At 33.8% G+C, this 20,870-nt stretch overlaps 1 protein-coding gene across 1 annotated transcript in view; it reads right to left on the reverse strand.

Moving 5' to 3' along the window:
* EYS (eyes shut homolog) overlaps nucleotides 1–20,870 on the reverse strand; it is a gene marked incomplete at both ends in the record, with an annotated part of 1,105,706 nt that overhangs the window by 767,553 nt on the left and 317,283 nt on the right. Inside the window, 1 exon segment of the mRNA XM_081140616.1 lies at nucleotides 11,396–11,515. Within this exon segment, the coding sequence (XP_080996742.1) occupies nucleotides 11,396–11,515 (120 nt within the window).

Raw genomic sequence — 20,870 nt, forward strand, 5'->3', positions numbered from 1 at the left:
AGTATAATATTGATAAATGAGTCTAATTGCTTTTTTACTTTCAATCATTTAGTTACCCAGTTATAAAGCAATTGGACTCATTTGATCAGTTTTATAATCTGTAGCATCTGAAACATAGAACAAAATAATTAAATTAAATTTAGGATTGTAGACCTGTGCCTGTATTTCAGACATTTCATGTAAATAGAAGGGATTGGATGTGGATAGATTACATCAAATAAGATAGACAAATGGCAGATATACATGTGAAAAGATGCTCAGCATCATGTGCCACTGGGAATGCCAAATGAAACACACACCCATTAGAATGACTAAAATTCAAAATAATGACACCTAATGCTGTCAGGGAATGCAGGCAACAGAACTTTTATTCATTGTTGTGGGAATGCAAAATGTAACACTCACTTTGGAAGATAGTCTGGCAGTTTCTTACAGAGCTAAACATGCATAGGTTTACCAAAAGATTCAGCAATCACACTCCTAGATGTTAACCTAAATGAGTTGAAAATCTGTGTATACGCACACACAAAATGCACATGGGCCTTTATAGAAGCCTATTTATATTTTCTAAAATTTGGAATCAACCAAGCTGTCCTTCACAAAAACCTGTGGTATATCTATGAGATGGAGTATTTAGCAATAAAAGGAAATGAGCTATCAAGCTATAAAAAGAGAAAATAAATGCATATCACTAAGGGAACAAAGCCAGTCTGAAAGCAATTACATACTGTATGATTCCATCTATGTGACATTCTCATTGTTGCCAAGGGTTAGGAGAAGGGAATATGAATAGATGGGGAACAGAGCATTTTTAAGGCAGTGAAACTGTTCTGTATATTAAAATGGTGAATATATAAAATTATGCATTTGTCAAAACCTATAAAATTATACAACACAAAGAATGGAGCCTAATATAAACTATGAACTATAGCTGGTGATAATGTATCAATATTGATTTATCAATGATAATGAACATAGCACACTAATGTAAGAAGTTAATTATAGGAGATACCACATTATGCAAGTTTTTAATAACTGGAGAAACTGTGTGGGAAGGGGGAAGGGGATTATATAAAACATTTTGTATTTTCTGCACAATTTTTCTGTAATAAAAAAACTGCTCAAAAATAATCTAGTGATTCCTAGGAGTAGAATCACTGGGTTAAAAGGCAGCTCCATTTTTAACTTTTTGAGGAACCTCCATACTGTTTTCTACGGTTGCTGCCCCAGTCTGCATTCCCACCAGCAGTGTACTAGGGTTCCCCTTTCTCCACACCCCCGCCAGCACATGTCGTTTGTTGATTTGCTGATGGCAGCCATTCTGACAGGTGTGAAGAGATATCTCATCGTGGTTTTAATTTGCATCTCTCTGATGGTTAGCAACGGTGAGCATTTTCTCGTGTGTGTCTTGGCCATCCGTATGTCCTCTTTGGAGAAGTGTCTATTCAGGTCCTTTGCCCATTTCTTAATTGGGTTGTTTGTCTTCCTCTTGCTGAGTGCTATGAGTTCTTTGTACACTTTGGAAATTAGCCCCTTATCAGATACATCCTTGGCAAATATGTTTTCCCAGGCCGTGGGGTTCCTTTGTATTTTGAGGCTATTTTCTTTTGCTGTGCAGAAGCTTTTTAGTTTGATGTAGTCCCATATGTTTATTTTTTCCTTTGTTTCTCTTGCCCTAGGAGATGCTGAAACACTAATCAGAAAGAATATATGCACCCCGATGTTCATAGCAGCACAATTTACAATAGCTAAGATCTGGAAACAGCCCAAGTGCCCATCAGTAGAAGAGTGGATAAAAAAGCTGTGGCACATTTATACCATGGAATACTACGCAGCTATAAAGAAGAAGGATCTTGTACCCTTTGGGACAGTATGGATGGACCTGGAGAAAATTATGCTAAGTGAAATAAGCCAGGCAGCGAAATACAAACATCACATGATTTCGCTTATACGTGGAATCTAAAGAACTTAATAAACTGATGAACAGAATAGATTCAATGACATGGAAGCATAGATGAGACTCACAAATGTCAGAGGGATGGAGGAGGGCGGGTGGGTGGAGGGGGAGAGAGTAACCAAAGAATTTATGTGCATATATGCACAACCCAAGGACATGGACAATGGTGGGGAGAGGGGCTGGGGGAGGGGGCTGGGATGGGGTGGACTGGGTCATTGAGGAGAAAAAGGGACATCTGTAATATTTTAAACAAAAATAAAATAAAAAAAAAAATAATCTATATTTAAAAATATTTAGAAAAAAATATTAGGGCTAGAATTTGAACCCGGATCAACTCAAGTTTATTCAGAAGAGAAAACCTAAAGTTGAATGCCTGTGACCAGAGAAGAAATAATCAATCCACTAAAGATACATTAAAAAAAAAAAAAAAAATGAAGCCCAAGCAGAAAATGCAAATTAGCAGAAGGAATGTGGGACTCTCAAAACAAGGGAGCAAATGCAGATTCTGAGGAAAGCAATTTCAACTTGATTTTAACAGTCAAGAAGGGCTAGACAAAAAGAATTTCTCTTTTTCCAAGGATCTGTTTCTCTAAAAGAAAATAACTGGCATCAAGTCTATTTAAATGAAATAAATAACAATATGCATCTGTCTCTAAAAGTTGGTGCTAGAGAGAGATCCGTTAATAGAACAGTGAGACAAAAACCCAACAGCATTCTAAACGCAAGCAGGTTTGTGGCAATTAGGACAATATTTAGTAGCTGTCCAAAAAATTTCACATTTCAACCTAAGTTTTTTTAAATGGCTAAGTCTATGCACAAATATTTCTCCAATATAACATTAACAGTATGAAGAGTAATTCATTTATTTGCTTAACAAAACCTCATCAAGTGTCTTGAAGCATGCAGGATGCTTGGTGAACAGTAGCCTTCTAATTAAATAGAGCACCTTTGTATAAATCTAGCAAGGGAAACTAATAAACAAATAAAGAAAACAAATAAACAAATAAAGAAATAAAGAAAACAAAACTGCAATTACAAGCCTAGATAAAATATGTATATTTTATCTCTCTCTCTATATAGGATGGTGGACTGGGTAGTAAGAAAGGTTTTTTATAGGCCATTTTAAGCTGATATCCAAGTCTTAGGGGCCTTGAGGGAAGGGATGTGAGACAGGAAAAAAAGGTAGGTAGTATTCCAGGTAGAAGGAATATCAAAAAACATCCAAAACAAAACAAAAAAAACCTTGGGTGTGTTTGAAACACAGAGAGTAGTACAAGGTTTAGTATATATATTCCCTGTAAAATCAGCTGTTTTTTCCACTTAAACTAATTTTCAATTGAGAGCCATTTATGTTCATTTTTATTCTAAGTTTATGGTGAATGCTGAAACAATAGCTGTATTCTCAATCATTGTATAAAGCAAGGAAGGATTAATGGCCTGCCACAGTACTATAAAATCGGAACCTCCAGTGTATTGTAAGGGAAAGCAGGGAAATGTTTGGAACCCTCCAATGTTTTATGTGAGGTAAACTCAAAGTAATTTCTTTTGTTAAGTGTTTTATTTAACTTCCCAAAACATTTCACGTGTCTTCAATCTATGAATAGTCTTGTTTAGGAAAAATGTAAGTACAAACGACGTTTAAAACTTTTGAAGAAGAAAAAGGGTAGGCTCTCAAAGGCTGGCATTTGTAATGATTTTTTTTTGTAGTAAGGCATGCAGTGATTGTGATTTTCTTTAAAAATCAAGACTACACCTGAGGAATATTTAGGCTGTACATATTACCATTTCTGACAAAAGAAAGCACATGTTTTCCTCTGCAGGGGGATAGTACGTTTTGATATTGAGGTAAAGTCCAGGAAGAATTTTATGCTACACTCTAATATGGGACATCAGGAAACATAATGGGCTTTGCGAGAGATACAGAAATGTTGAAGTGGGCATCTCTTAAACTGATTCTACATGAAAAATGGAAACTATAATGCAACATGATAACTTTGGACACAAAAAATTATTTGAATGAAACTGATTTCTAACTTTTGTGTAAAGCTTTTCCACATATCAATGATACTGTTATTTTGGAAACCAATGAAACCAGGGCATGCATTTGAAATATCCACAAATTGTTTTGCCCAACAAAGATGTGAAAGAAAATTAACTTGATAAAGCATACTTAAGACATGTTCAATAGTTAACGTTCTCATAGGCATCTAAGAATATGGAGGTCTGTTTTCTATATCCACTTCAGGTAAACTTTACAAAGATCTTATCTTCAGAGTAAAATATCTGTATATTTAATATTTTAAAGTCCATTCAGAAAATGTGCACATTAATTTTTTTAAAAAATTCTGTATTTTGCATGATAAAAATAGTTTTAGAGAATTGAGAATTACCTGTAATCAAAGCCACTTCAATATTTATGCTTATTTGGGCAAAAAATAGCCCTTATAAAGAAAAGAAATGACCTCAAACAAAATTAAAATTATAAACTCCCGGAGACTCGGAGGTATTTGAGACTTCTCAGAATAAGCAAAAGCATAGCATTGAATAAATATTTTATCACGGAGATGACAAAGAATGGCAGCTGATGATAGGAAACGGTGGAAAGTGTTAAGAGTACTGGAGAAAGAAGTTCTAAATCCTACATTGCTTCTGTTAATAACATCTCGTTGGAAAAATCAATTAATCTATAGTACTTCAGGTTTTCTCGTGTCTGAAATAGGAACAATATAAATACATAATTTGTCCATATATACAGTAAAAGACAAATTAGAAAGAATTCTATGGAAACTCTTAAAATGGACACAATATGTAACTACTCATCTATTTTTCATACTGACAAATGAACGTATTGGTATTTTTTGAATAATTTACCCAGAGTTGATAGCAAAAGTACAATTTTTAAAAGATCAATAAATAGTTGGAGAAAGGAGGCAAATGCACTATGAATGGGCTCAAGGAAATTTTCTGGAGTGAAGCATATGCTGTAATCTTGAGTTTGATGGTAGTTACATGGGTGAATTCAGTTACGAAAACTCCTCTAAATTTATATAAAAGATCTTCCATCATATTTTATCATATGTAAAAAAAAATCTTAAGAACAACTGAGTGCCTTATAAAGAGGCTGTTTCTCTTAAGATATTGCCCTAGCCTCCTCTTACTCCCCACCCCCCCCCAAAAAAAAGAAACAGTAAGAGAAAATAAGCTACTTAAAATAATGAGAAAAATGCAGGGGCTTTTTGAACTTGATTATATCATATCATTTTTTAAAATAACATACCATGCAATTAATGACAATTTCAGAAAAAGTGAAGATATGGGTTTTATAAAAAAGATTCACATTACATTCTTTCCATTTCTGAGCAACTGTTTGTTATCTTTTTGCTACAGTTCAATAATAAATAATTAAGGTGGTAAAACCCATATTCCTGAGTTTACATTTTGTGCCTGGCAGAGTCATTGCCCTCACTTGCAACATCATATCTGAGGCAAACAATTATCGATGGTTTTCAATTTATTTCTAGTGAAACATTTCTGAGTATGTCTGATTGGTGTTTGTTTGTTTTTTGTCTTACATTTTTCCTTAAATTTTATAATTTATAAGGCTTTTATGAAGCAAGTAAAAAACAAGTCAACATTTTAAAAAACGAATGTTAAAGAAAAGACGAACAAGTATAACCCATTCTACGACAATGACACTTTTAATCTAGACTTTTACTGTTAGAAATAATGAGATGACCTAAGACTCAAAGGTTTTTTTTTCCCTAACTCCTGTGTTAAATAATAAAAATAACCTTTTTAAAAAGATTTTTTATTGATTTTTAGATAGAGAGGGAAGAAGAGAGAGAGAGAGAAACATTGATGTGAGAGCTGTAACATTGATCACCTGCCTCCTGCTCACCCATGACGGGGATCCAGCCCCTGCAATCGGGCCATGTGCCCTGACCAGGAGTGGAACCAGCGACCTTCTGAGGCTCCAGACGATGCCCAACCAACTCAGCCACACCAGCCAGGGTGATAAAATAATCTTTAAGGCCCAGCTGGCATGGTTCAGCAGTTGAGCATCGACCTGGGATCCAGGAGATTGAGGTTTGACTCCCTGTCAGTGCACCTTTCTGGGTTGCGGGCTCGAACCCCAGCAGGGAGAGTGCCAGAGGCAACAGCTGATCAATGACTTTCTCATCATTGATGTTTCTACCTCTCTTTCCCTTTCCTTTCCTCTCTCTGAAATCAATAAAGACATAAAAAAAATTTTTTTTAGATGTTTAAGTTTGCTCCTACACAGTTCTGTGAATAAAATTAGAGATTTTGTGTATGGCTATGCCAAATTATAAAATTCTGGGCTGCCATGGTTATAAGAAATATTTTAATATCTGCACTCAGAATACATCAGAGGATGTTATGATTTCAATTGTGTTCCTCTAAAAGATCCTGAAGTCCTAAGCCCCTGTGCCCCAAAATGTGACCTCCTTTGGAAATAGGGTTTAAAGAGGTAATGAAGTTAAAGTGAGGTCATTAACCTAATATGACCTTTAGCAAAAGGTGAATATTGTACCGTAGATTGCTGCTTCTGGATTAAAATTCTGCAATGATTTACTTTTATATTAGCACTTATTTACATTTATTATTAGCATTTTGGCCTCTCTGCATTAGCTAAGCAATACAAACAAGAAAAAAAATGAGATCTCCAGTAATACACAAGAATTTTATAGTTTTCATTCAATATATTAAACACATATAAATCAGTATAGATTGGTTTTACTTATACTCATTAAATTTCAAACTTTTTAGTTATATCCATTAATTTTTTTAAAAACATCCTTAGAAAAAGCTCAGAAATTGCTAATGTGTAGGATTTCATAATTTAAGGCACCTATCACAACTTTGCATAAATTATAAACTGAGGAAAAGAAACAAAATTCATATGGTCAGCTGGAGGTGACCCTTCATGCTGTTTAAAAGTCTACTTTGTAGTGTCCCATAAGAAAAGCAGGCCAAAGCATCCACACGAATGCCAATGACCCCGGCAGCAAAGGAATCAGATGCTGTTGGCAAAACATGCTCCAGAGTGTGGCATCTGGGTCCTTTAACTGCCATACAGAGCCCCATCTGTAGCTAAAGCTGTTGACTCTGCTTTGAGGGAAGAAAAATCAGAAATAAAGAAGGCAGTTCAATTCTAAGCCGTGCCAGGAATGGCAGAAGTCAGGTTGCAGTCAGCATTCAAATTACATCCCTAGTCCAATTTGCTTTTTAATGTCTTGAAACTGTGTAAACACTAAACTATGTTAACTCCAGTAGTTTAGTGATGAGTTTAGAGATGAGCCCATGTAGGTGGTTCAGTACTTAGGACACACAGATCACCTAAAGAGATTTGATATTCTAGCAAAAATGGTCATTTTCCTGACATTTTTCTTCTCAAAGAATATAAACATATGGTCAATAAAATGCAATTCTCATTTGACATCTTAAAAACTATGCTATTTTAAGAATTCATTATGGCATATAATGTGAATTCCCTCAAATAGTATGAAATTTAAGAATTTTATTTTCAATTTTTGATGTTTTCTCTAGACTGACACTTCACAAAATGAAGATATTCATTGTATCCTTTACTGAGACTTCTGAAAGTTTTGCTCAGTGGAAATTTGTGGGAATGATTCAGAGAGACCTAGAACTTAATTAATAAACTGTTGCTTAATAACAAAAGAATAAAGTAATTTCTTTTTAGTGTTTCTCATTTGCTGTATCTATAGATATATATAGAATAGGATGAGTTGCTGTCTATATGATTCCATGGATTCATCATTTGTAAGATGCTGCTCTGCTCTTATTTATACATATATATTAGTAAACAAGCACATCTTAAGATGGCACATAGTAAGATCGTTAATTAACATCATTAGTCCTTAGGGAGCTGCAAGTCGAATATACTTTGAGAGAACACTTCACAAGAGCTAGGGCAGTTACAATAAGAAGGCACATCAATAAATACAACAGTGTGGCGAAATTAACATCTTTATACATTGTTAGTGAGATTGTAAAATAGTGCATCCACTTTGGAAAAGAGTTTGGAAGCCCCTTAAATGTAGAATTAGCATATGATCCAGCAATTCCACTACTAATTATATACTTGAAAGAGCTAGAAATGAATGCCCACACTCATACCTGTGCATGAATATTTATAGCAGCATTATTCATAAACGTAAAAATGTAGGAACAACCTAAACATCTATCAACTGAAGAACAGATAAACAAACAAATATATTATAATTATACAATGTAATATTACGTGGCCATAAAAGGAAATGAAGCATTAATACTTGCTGCAACATAAACCTTCCTTGAAAACATTATGTTAAGTGGGATGAGCCAGTCACAAAAGACCACATATTGCATAATTCTGACTATATGAAATGTCCAGAATTTTACCCTTTAAAAATAGATTTATACAGTATGTAGATTATGTCTCAATAGTTATTGTAAAGAAGATAATCTGGTAAGGATGTTTCTAAACAGTGAGTCATCGTATGTATACTTAACACATGCATTATACAAATTATGCTCACCTCATTGATAATGTATTTAGTGAATTCTCTCTCCTTACAATCTAGTTAAGCCAGTGTTGACACAGCATTTATATTAATGCATTATCTTTAAAATCACAAAGAAGAAACAAAATCAGAAAGCCTATGTCAGCTACACTTAGTCTATTTTTATATCCATAAAAAATGCAACACTTAAGTTCTTGGAAATAAAATCAGTAATCTATCAAAAATCTAAGGAGTGATAAAATGACTAATAGAGTTTGTGTTAATCAAAGTGGCAAAGTCTTCTGACATATTTATAAATTTAAATAACTAAGAGTTCACAATTAGTGATGTCAGAGTTATCTAGAAAGACTGATTAGGTGTCATGAATATTAAAATAAAGTATATTTTAATTAAGTCTTATAGATTTAGTTGCTTGTTTTATATCTTTAAGATCTGTATAGAAAATAGTATTTTTATCTAAATAAAAATATTGCCATGTTAGGTAATAAATTAAATTAATATTTGAGTCCTCTCATTCTGTTTGATATACATGATGTGAATAACATTATTTTGGACAAATAGGTGGACAGACATTAGTGACATATTTCACATAAACACACACAAATACATCTTTTTTACACATATGTAGGACATTGTATTTTGGGAAAGGGCAGCAACTAACATCCAGGCCACCCAGGAGCTCTCCAGTACTAAAAGCTAGGTGTACAGCTAGAACTTGGTGTCCCGTCGGACATTTCAACAGACCATTTCACAGAACACCAAAATGAGACAGGGCTGCTCTGCAACCCTGACGAATCACAACAAAAACAAGCCTACGCCACAATTACATCTGAATACACACAACAATGGGAACACTATCTATGCCACAAACACTCCCCAGTCATGGTTAATATCAATGATTGATGCCTCTTTTAAAATGCTGACTTTCACCTCTGCCTAGTCTCCCATCCTTCCAGATAAGATGTATCCTGAACCAAATCATAGAATTCTTTTCACTTCCTACAGTATCTCATCTAGGACGAGGTCCTGCTTTCTTAAACCCTCCCCCAAATTGCATGTCACGAGCTCAAACCTCTAAGTCCTTTCCAGCACCCTTTTACTGGGATGCCCCAGGGATTTACCCAGTGTGTGCTCTGCCTCTGGAAAATGAGTTATAAACCCAATTTGTTCAACTAAAGGTGTGTTCTTGCTGGTGTTTGTCTGGAGGTGATCAACAGTGTGAGTGCACACATACTCAAATGCAAAAATGAATTATTTTTAGTAATTAAAAAAGACCGAAATGTTAAAATGCCTGTATCAGAGTCTCTAGGGGGAAAAAACAAAACTGGAAAATTTATATTCTATATTGTAGGTTACAATTAATAGGGTTATTTAGGGAAAATAAAATAAACATAGACATCCATGAAGCTTTTTTCTTAGCCCAACAAAAGTTGATTTTTCCCACTGCATAACAAAGCAGTTCATAGTAATTTGTGATGTATCAATATATCAATATCATACAAAAATAGCTGAGGGTTTTTACATTTTTTTTTATGTATTTTAAACTAATTCCAACTATTAGCATTGTGAGTTTTTTAATATTACCAAGATTATTCATTTATTTTTCCTGTCATTGAAATATTAATCTATTGCTAGCTATTTCAGAACCCTCCTTTAATGAAATAAATTGACAACTATGACTAGTCTGGGTCTTATATCCCACTTTAGCCACCAAAAGTGAGAAACATTTGTGAAAACTCTTACATACTTCAGATGATTCAGAGTTCTCAATGTAATCATGAGACAAAAGACAGTGTATGAGTTATTTTGGGGGACACCTTGAAATCATTTTGACTTGTCCCTGAAAAACAATTATCTAAGTATATTTGTATTCAATTACTCTGCTTCTGTAACAAGAAAAAACACATTCCGGTTGCAATACACCTGGCTTTGCATCCCCTTGAGAGACCTTGTGTACAACAAATAAGTCAAAGAATGAGTTAACCGATATATATTTGATTATTAAACACTTGAAATATCAATAGCTACTCAGAATTTCCAATTAGTTTACTTGATTATTAAAATGTGGATAATCTATGTTGTAAAATGTATCAATAACTTGACTAAAGTGATCCAAACTCATGATAATCTCTAGGTTACAAACTGAAAGTTTAAATTCAGCAGACCAGCTAAGCAGTCAGATCCTGGCGCTCATTTAGCGTGGATGGAATCGTCCAAAACAAGGCTGAGATGGAAAAGTATGTTTTACAGAGTAAATGCATTTGTCACATGTGCCATATCGGAAAATCACATTTCCAAATTAAAATGTGTTTCCTTATTATTTGAAATATATTTAATGTTTTAAATCTGTATTTAATAACATTGTATAAATTGAGCTTGTAAACATGTTTATCTGATACATTTACATATTGTAGCATATTTGCCATTGTAGCATAGTTAGCATCTCTGTCATGTCACATAATAATAGTTTCCTTTTTGTGGTAAGAATAATTCAGATCTAGTCTCTTAGCAAGTTGGATGATTATAATACAATATTGTTCTTTATATTCACTATACTGTACATTAGATTTCCAGGGCTTATTTAGCTACTATTTGCAAGTTTGTACCTTTATAGAGCAGCATCTTTCCTATGCCCCCAACCCCTGCCTCTGGTAACCACCATTTCACTCTCTCTTTTAATATGTTTATTCCTGTTTTGACTTGACATTTGGACTTTGGTACATGTAAATATCAAACGAATGTGACACTATTGTGTCAGAGAATGGTTCTTCATCTTGGGATGGTTATTTTAATTAAATAGATGTAAAGTGAAAATAATGTCTGGATGCAACCCAAGGCCGCTGAGCACTCCAAGTAATTTCATGAAGGAAACGGTAACTGTATTACTCACCCATAGCTGTGGGAAAGGTCAGCGCAGGTGGAGCTGCTCTCACAAGGATTCATTTTGCAGTCATTGGATTCTTGTTCGCAGAAACGTCCTTCCCAACCAGGCAGGCACACACACTGGTAGCTCCAAGGGAACAATATAAAAATTATGTAACCTTTAGGTGATTTTTACTATTAAGCCTAAAATCCAGATATTACTTCTGGCTATTTTGATTTCTCAGTCAATTTATACCTTTTGCAAGTTTTATAGAGTGTCAATACTTCTCTCAAATTACTCTTACCACAGTTTAAAAACTGTGTAAACAGTATTCATTAGTATGTAATTCAATAAAATTTTGCAGCATATCAATAAAATCTGCATAAGATATGAAAATATTTATGAATTATGCTCACAATGCAGAACTATTGACTTTGTTAAAAGTCTTACTATAAAAAATAGTGTATTAGTAATATGATGGTAGTGATTTAAACTAAATATGCAGCTCAGCTACTAGCTCACAAGTTTAAAAAGTATAAAATTACAACAAATGAACCTTCTGTCAGCTTTGTGGCATTACAAATAATTAACCTAGGTAAATTCAGTAATGTTGGTTGATTGAAATTATAAAACCTTTCATATTATTTTTATAAAGTATAGAGTTGGCCTATAACAATATTCAAAATACTAAAAGTAAAATGTTACTTTCTCAGGATTGGGCAAACAAACAAACAAATAAAAAACACCCTGAAATTACTGTGGGGTAATAACTTATATATTAAAATATTTTTGCAGATTACTGCTCATTGTCAAAACAGTAGAATGTGGGCCTGCACATTTAAAGACTCTAGATTTAGCAATATGAAAAATATTAAAATCAATGTTAGCTGTTATCTTGATCTTCAGAGTTTAATATAGTAGCCACTAGCCACATGTGGCTATAGAATATCGATGTGACTGGTTCCAACTGAGATGTGCTGCAAGTATAAAATACAGGTTGGATTTTGAATAGTTAGCATGAAAAGAAATAATGTAAAATATTTCACTAATAATTTCATTACTTACATGCTGTAATAGTAGTAGATATAAAGAGTTAAGCAAAACACTTTAAAATTAACTTTACCTGTTTCCTTTGTTTTAATGTGGCTGGTAAAAAATGTAAATCACACAGAGGTCTCCTTATATTTCTACTGGACAGAGCTGTACTAGACTATGCCAACCCAGTTTCTTCTTTGTGCATAGAGTCAAGACGTCTACATAGTTATATGCATATACGTGCAGAGCAGAAGTTCCCTGAGATTGGAGAAAGTGTTCAGTTTAATACATCCCAGCATCTTGAGCAGTCCTGGCCCCACATAGATACTTAATACACATTTGTTGAACAAATGAAAAGGAATGAATATGATAGGGAAAAAAAATAATGTAAAAGCTACAGTTATTATCCAGAATGTATTACAAAAAGGTTCTGTATGTTTGCTAGAGGTGGATATCAAATTTATTTTAAATGTTACATTAACCAGAGAAACACAAAAATTCATGTTCCATGTATGGACATTTAAGTTACAATAATTCAAATGCATGACAGTTGCCACTGAGTGTTCTGCTTTGGTTTAACAGGGCCAAGTGGTTTTCTATGTCTGTGAGCAGCCGAAAGGCAGAGGGATGAGAGCCACCAGATTGTCAACACTGGGCTTTATTCCTGTTAATTCTCCACTCAGAGTGCTCATCGAAAGAACTCACAATTTGCTGGATTTTAGAGTTACTTAATCATGCATTGTCAGTCTACATTGTTAACTTTCTCAGTGAGAGTGGTAACATTCCCAAAGATTCCCTGGCTTGTGTTTGGCTTATTTTTTTCCTTTTCCTTTTTGTAAACATTAAAAGAGAACTTGAAGGTAACAATTATACCTTTATGAATCTGCTATTTAAAATGGAAACAATTCTACAATAGGCAAGTGAAGCATGTGCTGTGGTGAATGGGGAATAACTATTTAGCGGTGGACATCAGGGCAGAATAGGATGGATTACATATCTGAAATCTGGGGGACAAGATGAGGTGCCCTTTGGTTATGTTCTGACAGTTCACTTTCTAAGAGGTATGAATCATTTCTGTAAAGGCAAAAGCATGAGTTTACTGCTGGTTTTTATTTTGACATCTCAGTAATAATTTGAAAGAAATTTAGTGATTCAAAAAGCCAATCAAATTTCTTTCCCATTAAAGTCATATATTCCTTAAAAGCTAAAAATTATTGGTATTCTTAATGATAATAATTAGTAGAAAATTATCATCAGTTTAATGGTGTAATTATCATTGAAGTGTCGGGGACTGCAGCAGTGATCTCTGGATATGATGGAATCTGCATGAAAAGGAAACATAAAAAGACAAAAGAGATAGATTTTTTTTCTAATGTTAAACATTAAAAAAATATAAATGTTGAAAAGAGTAGAAAGGAATATTAACTAGAAATAACCCAGAGTTCAAGAATTTCTATTCACCTGTTGCTTAATTCATTCGGAAGCATTTTTCTGAATGTAGACATTCTTAGTGCAAAGCACTTTCCCGCTCAACATGGTAAAGTTAATCAATTCCAATAATTGTAAATAACAGTTAAAGGTAAAGTACTATTTTTAAAACACATTACCTTGGCATTAAATAATTAAATTATGTTTTGAGCTGGGTTTACTGAGGAGGGAAATGTAAGTACCCGATGCAAGCATACAGCAGCTCAACTGAGCAGCAAAGGTGCAGCAGTCTGGTCCTGCAGGAAAGACAGGTGGCGTTTAGAGCCTGCAAGATGGAATGGTCTTGCTAAACACGTCCGGCTTCCAGTGGAGACCCCAAAAGGCCATGATCTAGCGGCCAAGGTCATGTTAAAACCCCACTCAGCTGAAATGAGTAGAGCCCTTCAAAGTCTGGCACAAAATGTCTGGTATTCAATGAGAAGTTAAAGAAATGCTGAGGACCGAAAGTCAAGAGGAAAACAGACAGTACAAATAGACTATCCAGGCACTGTGGTTACTGAATATTTTAAAATAAGTAGGATTGATATGTGCAAGGACATAGAAAGCAAGATAGGAAATTTCACTAGAAACCCACTATAGTAGAAATACTCAAAGAAATACTGTGGGTTTTAAAATAAAAATTGAAATTTAATAATTTAATCCATTATTTACATTAATTCAAGATTAATAAGAGAAATCTTAGAAAACGTTATCATTAAATAACCAGATCAAAGTACATTAAAAAAAAAAAGAATTGAGAAGTCAGGAAACAAAACACAAAACAGGGCAAATAATGAAAAAGGCTAATAGATGTTTAACTGGTGTAACAAAAAGAAAAGAGAGGGCAGATCGAATTAAAGAAATAGTTTAAAAAGTACCACCTGGAAATAGTCCAAACGTAACAAAAGACAGTAACCACGGCTTTAGATAGTTCTCCAGATCTATGCTGATAAAGAAAGGATTAGCTAGCGTAAAACTGCTGATGGTGAAAGATAATAAATCTTAAGCAGTCAAGGAACAAAGACACATTACCTCGCAAGGAGCATCAAGACTGACAATTTTCTTCCTGATGGTGGAAGCAAGAACCCAGCAGCCAATATTCTAACGGAATAAAAGAAAAAAAACTGCCAACCTAAAAGTAATGCTCAGTTTAAAAAAAACACACACACAAAAAAAACAAATTTGAGAATTTACTGAAGTGTTTTAGGTTGTGGGGATTTGGTAACAGAGAGCCAGCCAGGATTTAAATTCAAGCTCCATGATTATTAGCTACTTAATTGTAATCACGTTACTTAATCTCAAGAACATCTTGGCACTTGGCTGATGGGGGTGGGGAATTAAATGAGTACTTAAGGTGAAACTTCATTTGCTGTCTGACTCACTGTAAGAGAGCAGTAAGTTTTGCCTAAAGTGTCCCCTTAGCCTGTGGCCTGTCCAGCTAACCTCAACTGCTCCCCAGTCCCTGTTTCCTCTTCTTCCACCTGCAACACCTTTGTGTACTTGCCCCAAACTCTGCCCCAGCTTTCCAAATTTTACCTTTCCTGCAAAGTCAAAGTAAACACCGCGTTCTATGTGAAGTCTTGATTATTTCCTCTGCTATACTTTCCTTTCTTACAATTATTTTTTTATCTTTTATGATATTTTTAAGTACATTAGTTGCTTGGATACATAGTATATTCTTTTGCTTATTACTTACCATATTTTAAAATATCTTATTTTATTGTGTATTTCTCTAATTTATAAAATATAAAATCTGGAAGGGCAGAGACTTATTCTGTTTTGTTATCCTCAGTGCCTGGAATGCTATCTGGTATTTGACTGAAATAATTGATGTTAGAGCAAAAAATATATATCATATTAATTGGTAATAAGATAGTTATGGAGAGTACTTTGTTTACAATTTCTAGATATTTAATCATCTCATTTTTGAAACATAAAAAGAATTCTTTTAAATAACCCATCTCTTATATTGAACTAAAACTAAGTCTATAAATGAAGATTGAAAATCCAAATGAAAAAGAAAAATGTTTTGGTTCCTTTACAAAAAATATTAAGATAATTATATTTGACTCAATGTTAGCCACAAAATGTATCTTACTAATATGTACCTTATATGAGACTTACTTTTAGAATCCTGAAAGTTTAGGTGCACGCTGAAAGAATAAAACTAATGAAATTTTTACATTGTGTACTTTTACTCATTCATTACTTATATGATCCTAGGCAGAAGAATAAAGATTTCTTTTTTCTTTAATAAAATGGAAAAAAAAATAAAGTAAAATTCATACTGAATTCAATTTTTGTAAGAATAAAGGGCTCTGCCTTTTGTCTTATTGTGTTTTCTTTAAATGTTATTTTAAATATTGATTTTAATCTACACAGACTTATATAATTGGCTATTGACACAACGTTTCCCAAATATAGATATAATGATATTCAAATTAGATATAAATATAGTAATTTTCATTCTTATAAACAAACCAAACTATGTTAATATGATTTCTTTCAGATGGAGAAATAATTTATCTTGGTGACTTAAATCTAAAATGAAATAATATGTATTATTCTGACAGAAAGTTAATGGAATGTTTAAAAACAATTTCTGTGAGAAGTTATAAATGCTGAATTTCATTGAACATATTTTGAAACAAGGCAATGAAAGTACATGTTAGATTGAAGAGTACATTCAAAGCAGAACTGTTTTAGAAAAACACAATTTCTGTAACATGGAAAAATGTAATATAAAAACTATGCAAAACCTCATGTTAGATGTAAATATTCATAGTGCATAAATATTCATAGTGTCAATACTTTTTACAACATTTTGAGAAACTTAGCCCCTGCTTTCCTGTAAAAACTTTTTATTTTTGTTAGTAGTAAGAAGAGCAAATAAGTATTTTAGCACGTATTCTCAATGAAGACAGAAGAGTAGGGCCGATTTCCACTAGCTTTATTTCCTGTATTCTCATCAATCTATGAAAAATACTCATATTAGTCTTCAAAATAATCTCAGCCTTTATCCACTAAGCTCTTTTCTACCTATATTCTCTATTAACAATTTAGTCTTTGTAGTTTAGTCCTTCTATTCTCTTTATTGCAATGCCTACCTTCATAAATTATTTGTGATTCTTTCCAAAGGGCCCCTTACCTTTAATAGTACTTTTTTTTTTTTAAAGAAAAGGTTTAAAACTTTAATAAAGGAGCTTAGGCCAGCAGTACTGGAATCCTGTTCTTTACTAACAATATAGCTACCGTGGGAAAATAACTCATCTGCCATCAATGTTACTGTTCAAACACATTTCTTATGAGGCACCAGCGCTTTCCATATTGACTCAATTTAACAACTGGGGATTTAGTCTTTTACCAAAGTTCTATCCCCAGGGCATACAGAATACTTAAGAATACAAAAATGTAATTTTCTGAGACAGTATCATAAATATAAAGATGCCAGAATATGAACACAATTCTGCTACAGATAGTTTAAATATTTGGGACAATTATTTTTTGGTTTAAAAGTCAAATGATAATGAAAATGCAAGCACATGGTGGACTAGACATCACTTTTTCCTCTCTATCAGGCTTTTTCTAAACTGTTTCACAGAAGGATAATATATAGTTTCTTATACCCAGTTTTCTAACATATAAGAAAGCTCACGGAACTTTACATCTTTTATTGCCCAAAGCTGTCTCAAACATTAGACAATTTGATCCAGTCATTTTAAAATACGTGTTTGTTAATTTTAATTAAGAAACCGTTACATAAACTCATTTCCCCAGGGTGTGTAAATGCATAAAGCACAGTAAAGCAGATGTGCTCTGACTGAGCAAAGGAAGAAAGGCCCAGAACCCTGCCCCTTCAGCTGTCTTAGCTGCTCTGCCTCTTCACCTCCCCGGAGGACACCACTAACCTCCCATGAGTCTTAAAACACAGATTGAAAACCACTGATCCATCCAACCTATTTGATTTTGTAATAGAAAAATTGAACCCCTGGAGGTTAGGTAAATTGCTCAAGCTACTGTAACTAGTTAATGGTAAAACTGGAATTAGAATTCATGTCTCCGGACATCCTGTCCAGTATTCCCAAATGTAAGTTAAAAAATCAATTTAAAATGCCTGGTAAATTGATAAATTCAGAAATATATTTTCTGAAATATGCCATTATGACAACCTGAAAAATTTGAAGCAATCTTCAAGTCACCTTTGTTAAATAATTCACTTAATATGTGAATTCCCACAATCTTTTTCTATGTGAATCTGAAAGTTGCTAGATGGTCTAGTTGACAGCAATATGATGCCATCAAAGCAGCAGTGACCAATAGTAATTATCCCTGATGTTAACATTATAACCAAATGAATCAGTTTAAAACCAGTTTATAAGCATGAAGCCTGAATATTGCTATGTATGTGCATGGAATAAAGAGAACTACTCTGACTTTAGAGATGACCTTCAGATTAGATAAGAAAATGCTCATCCTCACTGAGCATCACAGTGGTAGGGAGTACAGAGAGTAAAAACTGCTACTTTGGTTGAAGGATGCTGCCCTGGGATATTTGCAGCCTTGGGATATATGTAAATCAATGTATCTGAAAGTTTTTAAACCACAGTACAAAATTCTTTTCTTGCATAGAGACCCCAAGTAAAAGAAGCATCTATAAAAGTAGAGAAGTAAGCTAGGCTTTCTAACAGCTGCAGTAGAAGCAAGTATTAAACAAATAATGTAATATTTGCCTATTGTATTAAATAATTTTCAACACCTCCTTACAATACATCATTTTACCATTTGGTAAAGTAAAATAAAATAATGAATATTAGGTAATATAAAGATATTCTGAACACATCTTTAAACCTATTTTGACTGTTTTATGTTCTTAAAGCTTTTGGCTCTTGATAATATATTAAATTTATCAGGACTTTTGTTTTAAGTGCTATAACATTAGGTAGTTTTCTTTAGGTTAAATAGAAAACATTTATGTGCACTGATGTGTGTGTATATTGCATATAATTATAGATATATCTAGCATATAGAATGATATATGATACAGTATATATATTGGAACTTCTAATATACATGTAGTCAAATTTAATGACATTTCGTTAAAGTTTATTTTCAGAATAACCTTCAGCAAATATTACATATTGTTGTGTTCCTGTATATTTGCTTTTTTAAACATAATTATTTCCTAGCAATTGCAACGAGGAATTCTAGTCAGAAGAGCACTGATTAGAGAATCACAGTGTGAACTATCTTCATCTCTCACAACTTTAACAATTAGTGAGTGCTTTGGAAACCTGTAGGTTCCAGTTACCTGGTAGGAGGACTGTTTTGTCTTATGGTTAACTACCACGATTTTTATTACAGGCTGATAAGCTACCTTTGCAGAGGAAATCAGTAATAAGAAGGGTGAAATAAGAACTTAGTCACAGGTGTTGTAACCAAGAAAGCAGCAAGCATTGGATGGAAAGGGCTAGGAAGGTGTGACAATGCTTAGACAAGAGAAAACCCAAATGGCCACAGCAACCTTGAGAGAGAAGAAGAGTTGGAGGAATCACACTACAAGGCTGTAGTAATAAAAACAGCATGGTACCGGCATAAAAACAGACATATAGGTCAATGGAACAGAATAGAGAGCCCAGAAATAAACCCATGTCTTTATGGTCAATTAATATTCGACAAAGGAGGCAAAAGCATACAATGAGGTGAAGGATAGTCTACTCAATCTATGGTGTTGGGAAAACTGCACAGATACATGCAAAAACCCGAAACTAGACCACCTTCTTACACCATACACAAGAATAAACAAAATGGATTAAAGACTTAAATGTTAAACTCAAAACCATAGAAATTCTAGAAGAAAACATAGACAGTAAAATCTAGGATATTTCTCATAGCAATATTTTTTCTGATATACCTCCTCAGGCAAGGGAAACAAAAAATTAAACAAATGGCACTACACTGAAGTAAAAAGTTGTTTTTGTTTGTTTGTTTAAGTATATCTTTATTGATTTCAGAAAGAGGAAGGGAGAGGGAGAGAGATAGAAACATCGATGGTGAGAGAGATTCAGTGATTGGCTGCCTCCTGCATGCCCCCAACTGGGGATCTAGCCCATAACCGGGGCATGTGCCCTGACTGGGTATCAAACCGTGAGGTTCATAAGTCGACGCTCAACCACTGAGCAAAGAAAGCCATCAACAGACTGAAAAGACAGCTCACTGAATGATAGAACATATTCACCAATGGTACATCTGATAAGGGCTTAATATCCAAAATTTAGAAAGAACTCAAACAACGCAACACCAAAAAAACAATTAATCCAATTTAAAAAATGGGCAAAGGAACCAATTCTGAATAGACACTTCTCCAAAGAGGACATATAGATGGACAATCAACATATAGAAAGATGCTCAACATCACTAATCATCAGAGAAATGCAAAATAAAACCACAGTGAGATATCACCTCACACCTGCTAGATTGGCAACCATCAATAAATCAACAAAAAGAAGTGCTGGCAAGGGTGTGGAGAAAAGGGAACCCTAGTGCACTGCTGGTGGGAATGCAGACTGGTGCAGCCACTAATGAAAACAGTATGAAATTTCTTCAGAAAATTAAAAATCAAACTGCTGTTTGACACAGTGATCTCGCTTCTGGGAATATAGCCTAAGAATCCCAAAAGACCGAACAGAAAGAATATATGCACCCCTATGTTCATAGCAGTGCTAGCTATTTACAATAGCTAGGATCTAGAAACAGCCCAAGTGCCCATCAGTAGGTCTGGACAAAAAAGCTGTGGTATATATACATAATGAAATACTACTCAGCTTTAAAAAAAGAAAGAAATCTTACCCTTTGGGACAGCATGGATGGACCTGGAGAGTATTATGCTCAGCGAAATAAGCCAGTCAGAGAAAGACAAGTACCATATGATTTCACTTTATCTGGAATCTCATGAGCTAAATAAACTAACAAAAATAATAGAAACAGACTCTCCCCTCCCCTT

Source organism: Miniopterus schreibersii (genome assembly GCF_964146895.1).
Source record: "Miniopterus schreibersii genome assembly, chromosome: 6".
In the NCBI taxonomy this organism is placed as follows: Eukaryota; Metazoa; Chordata; class Mammalia; order Chiroptera; family Miniopteridae; genus Miniopterus; species Miniopterus schreibersii.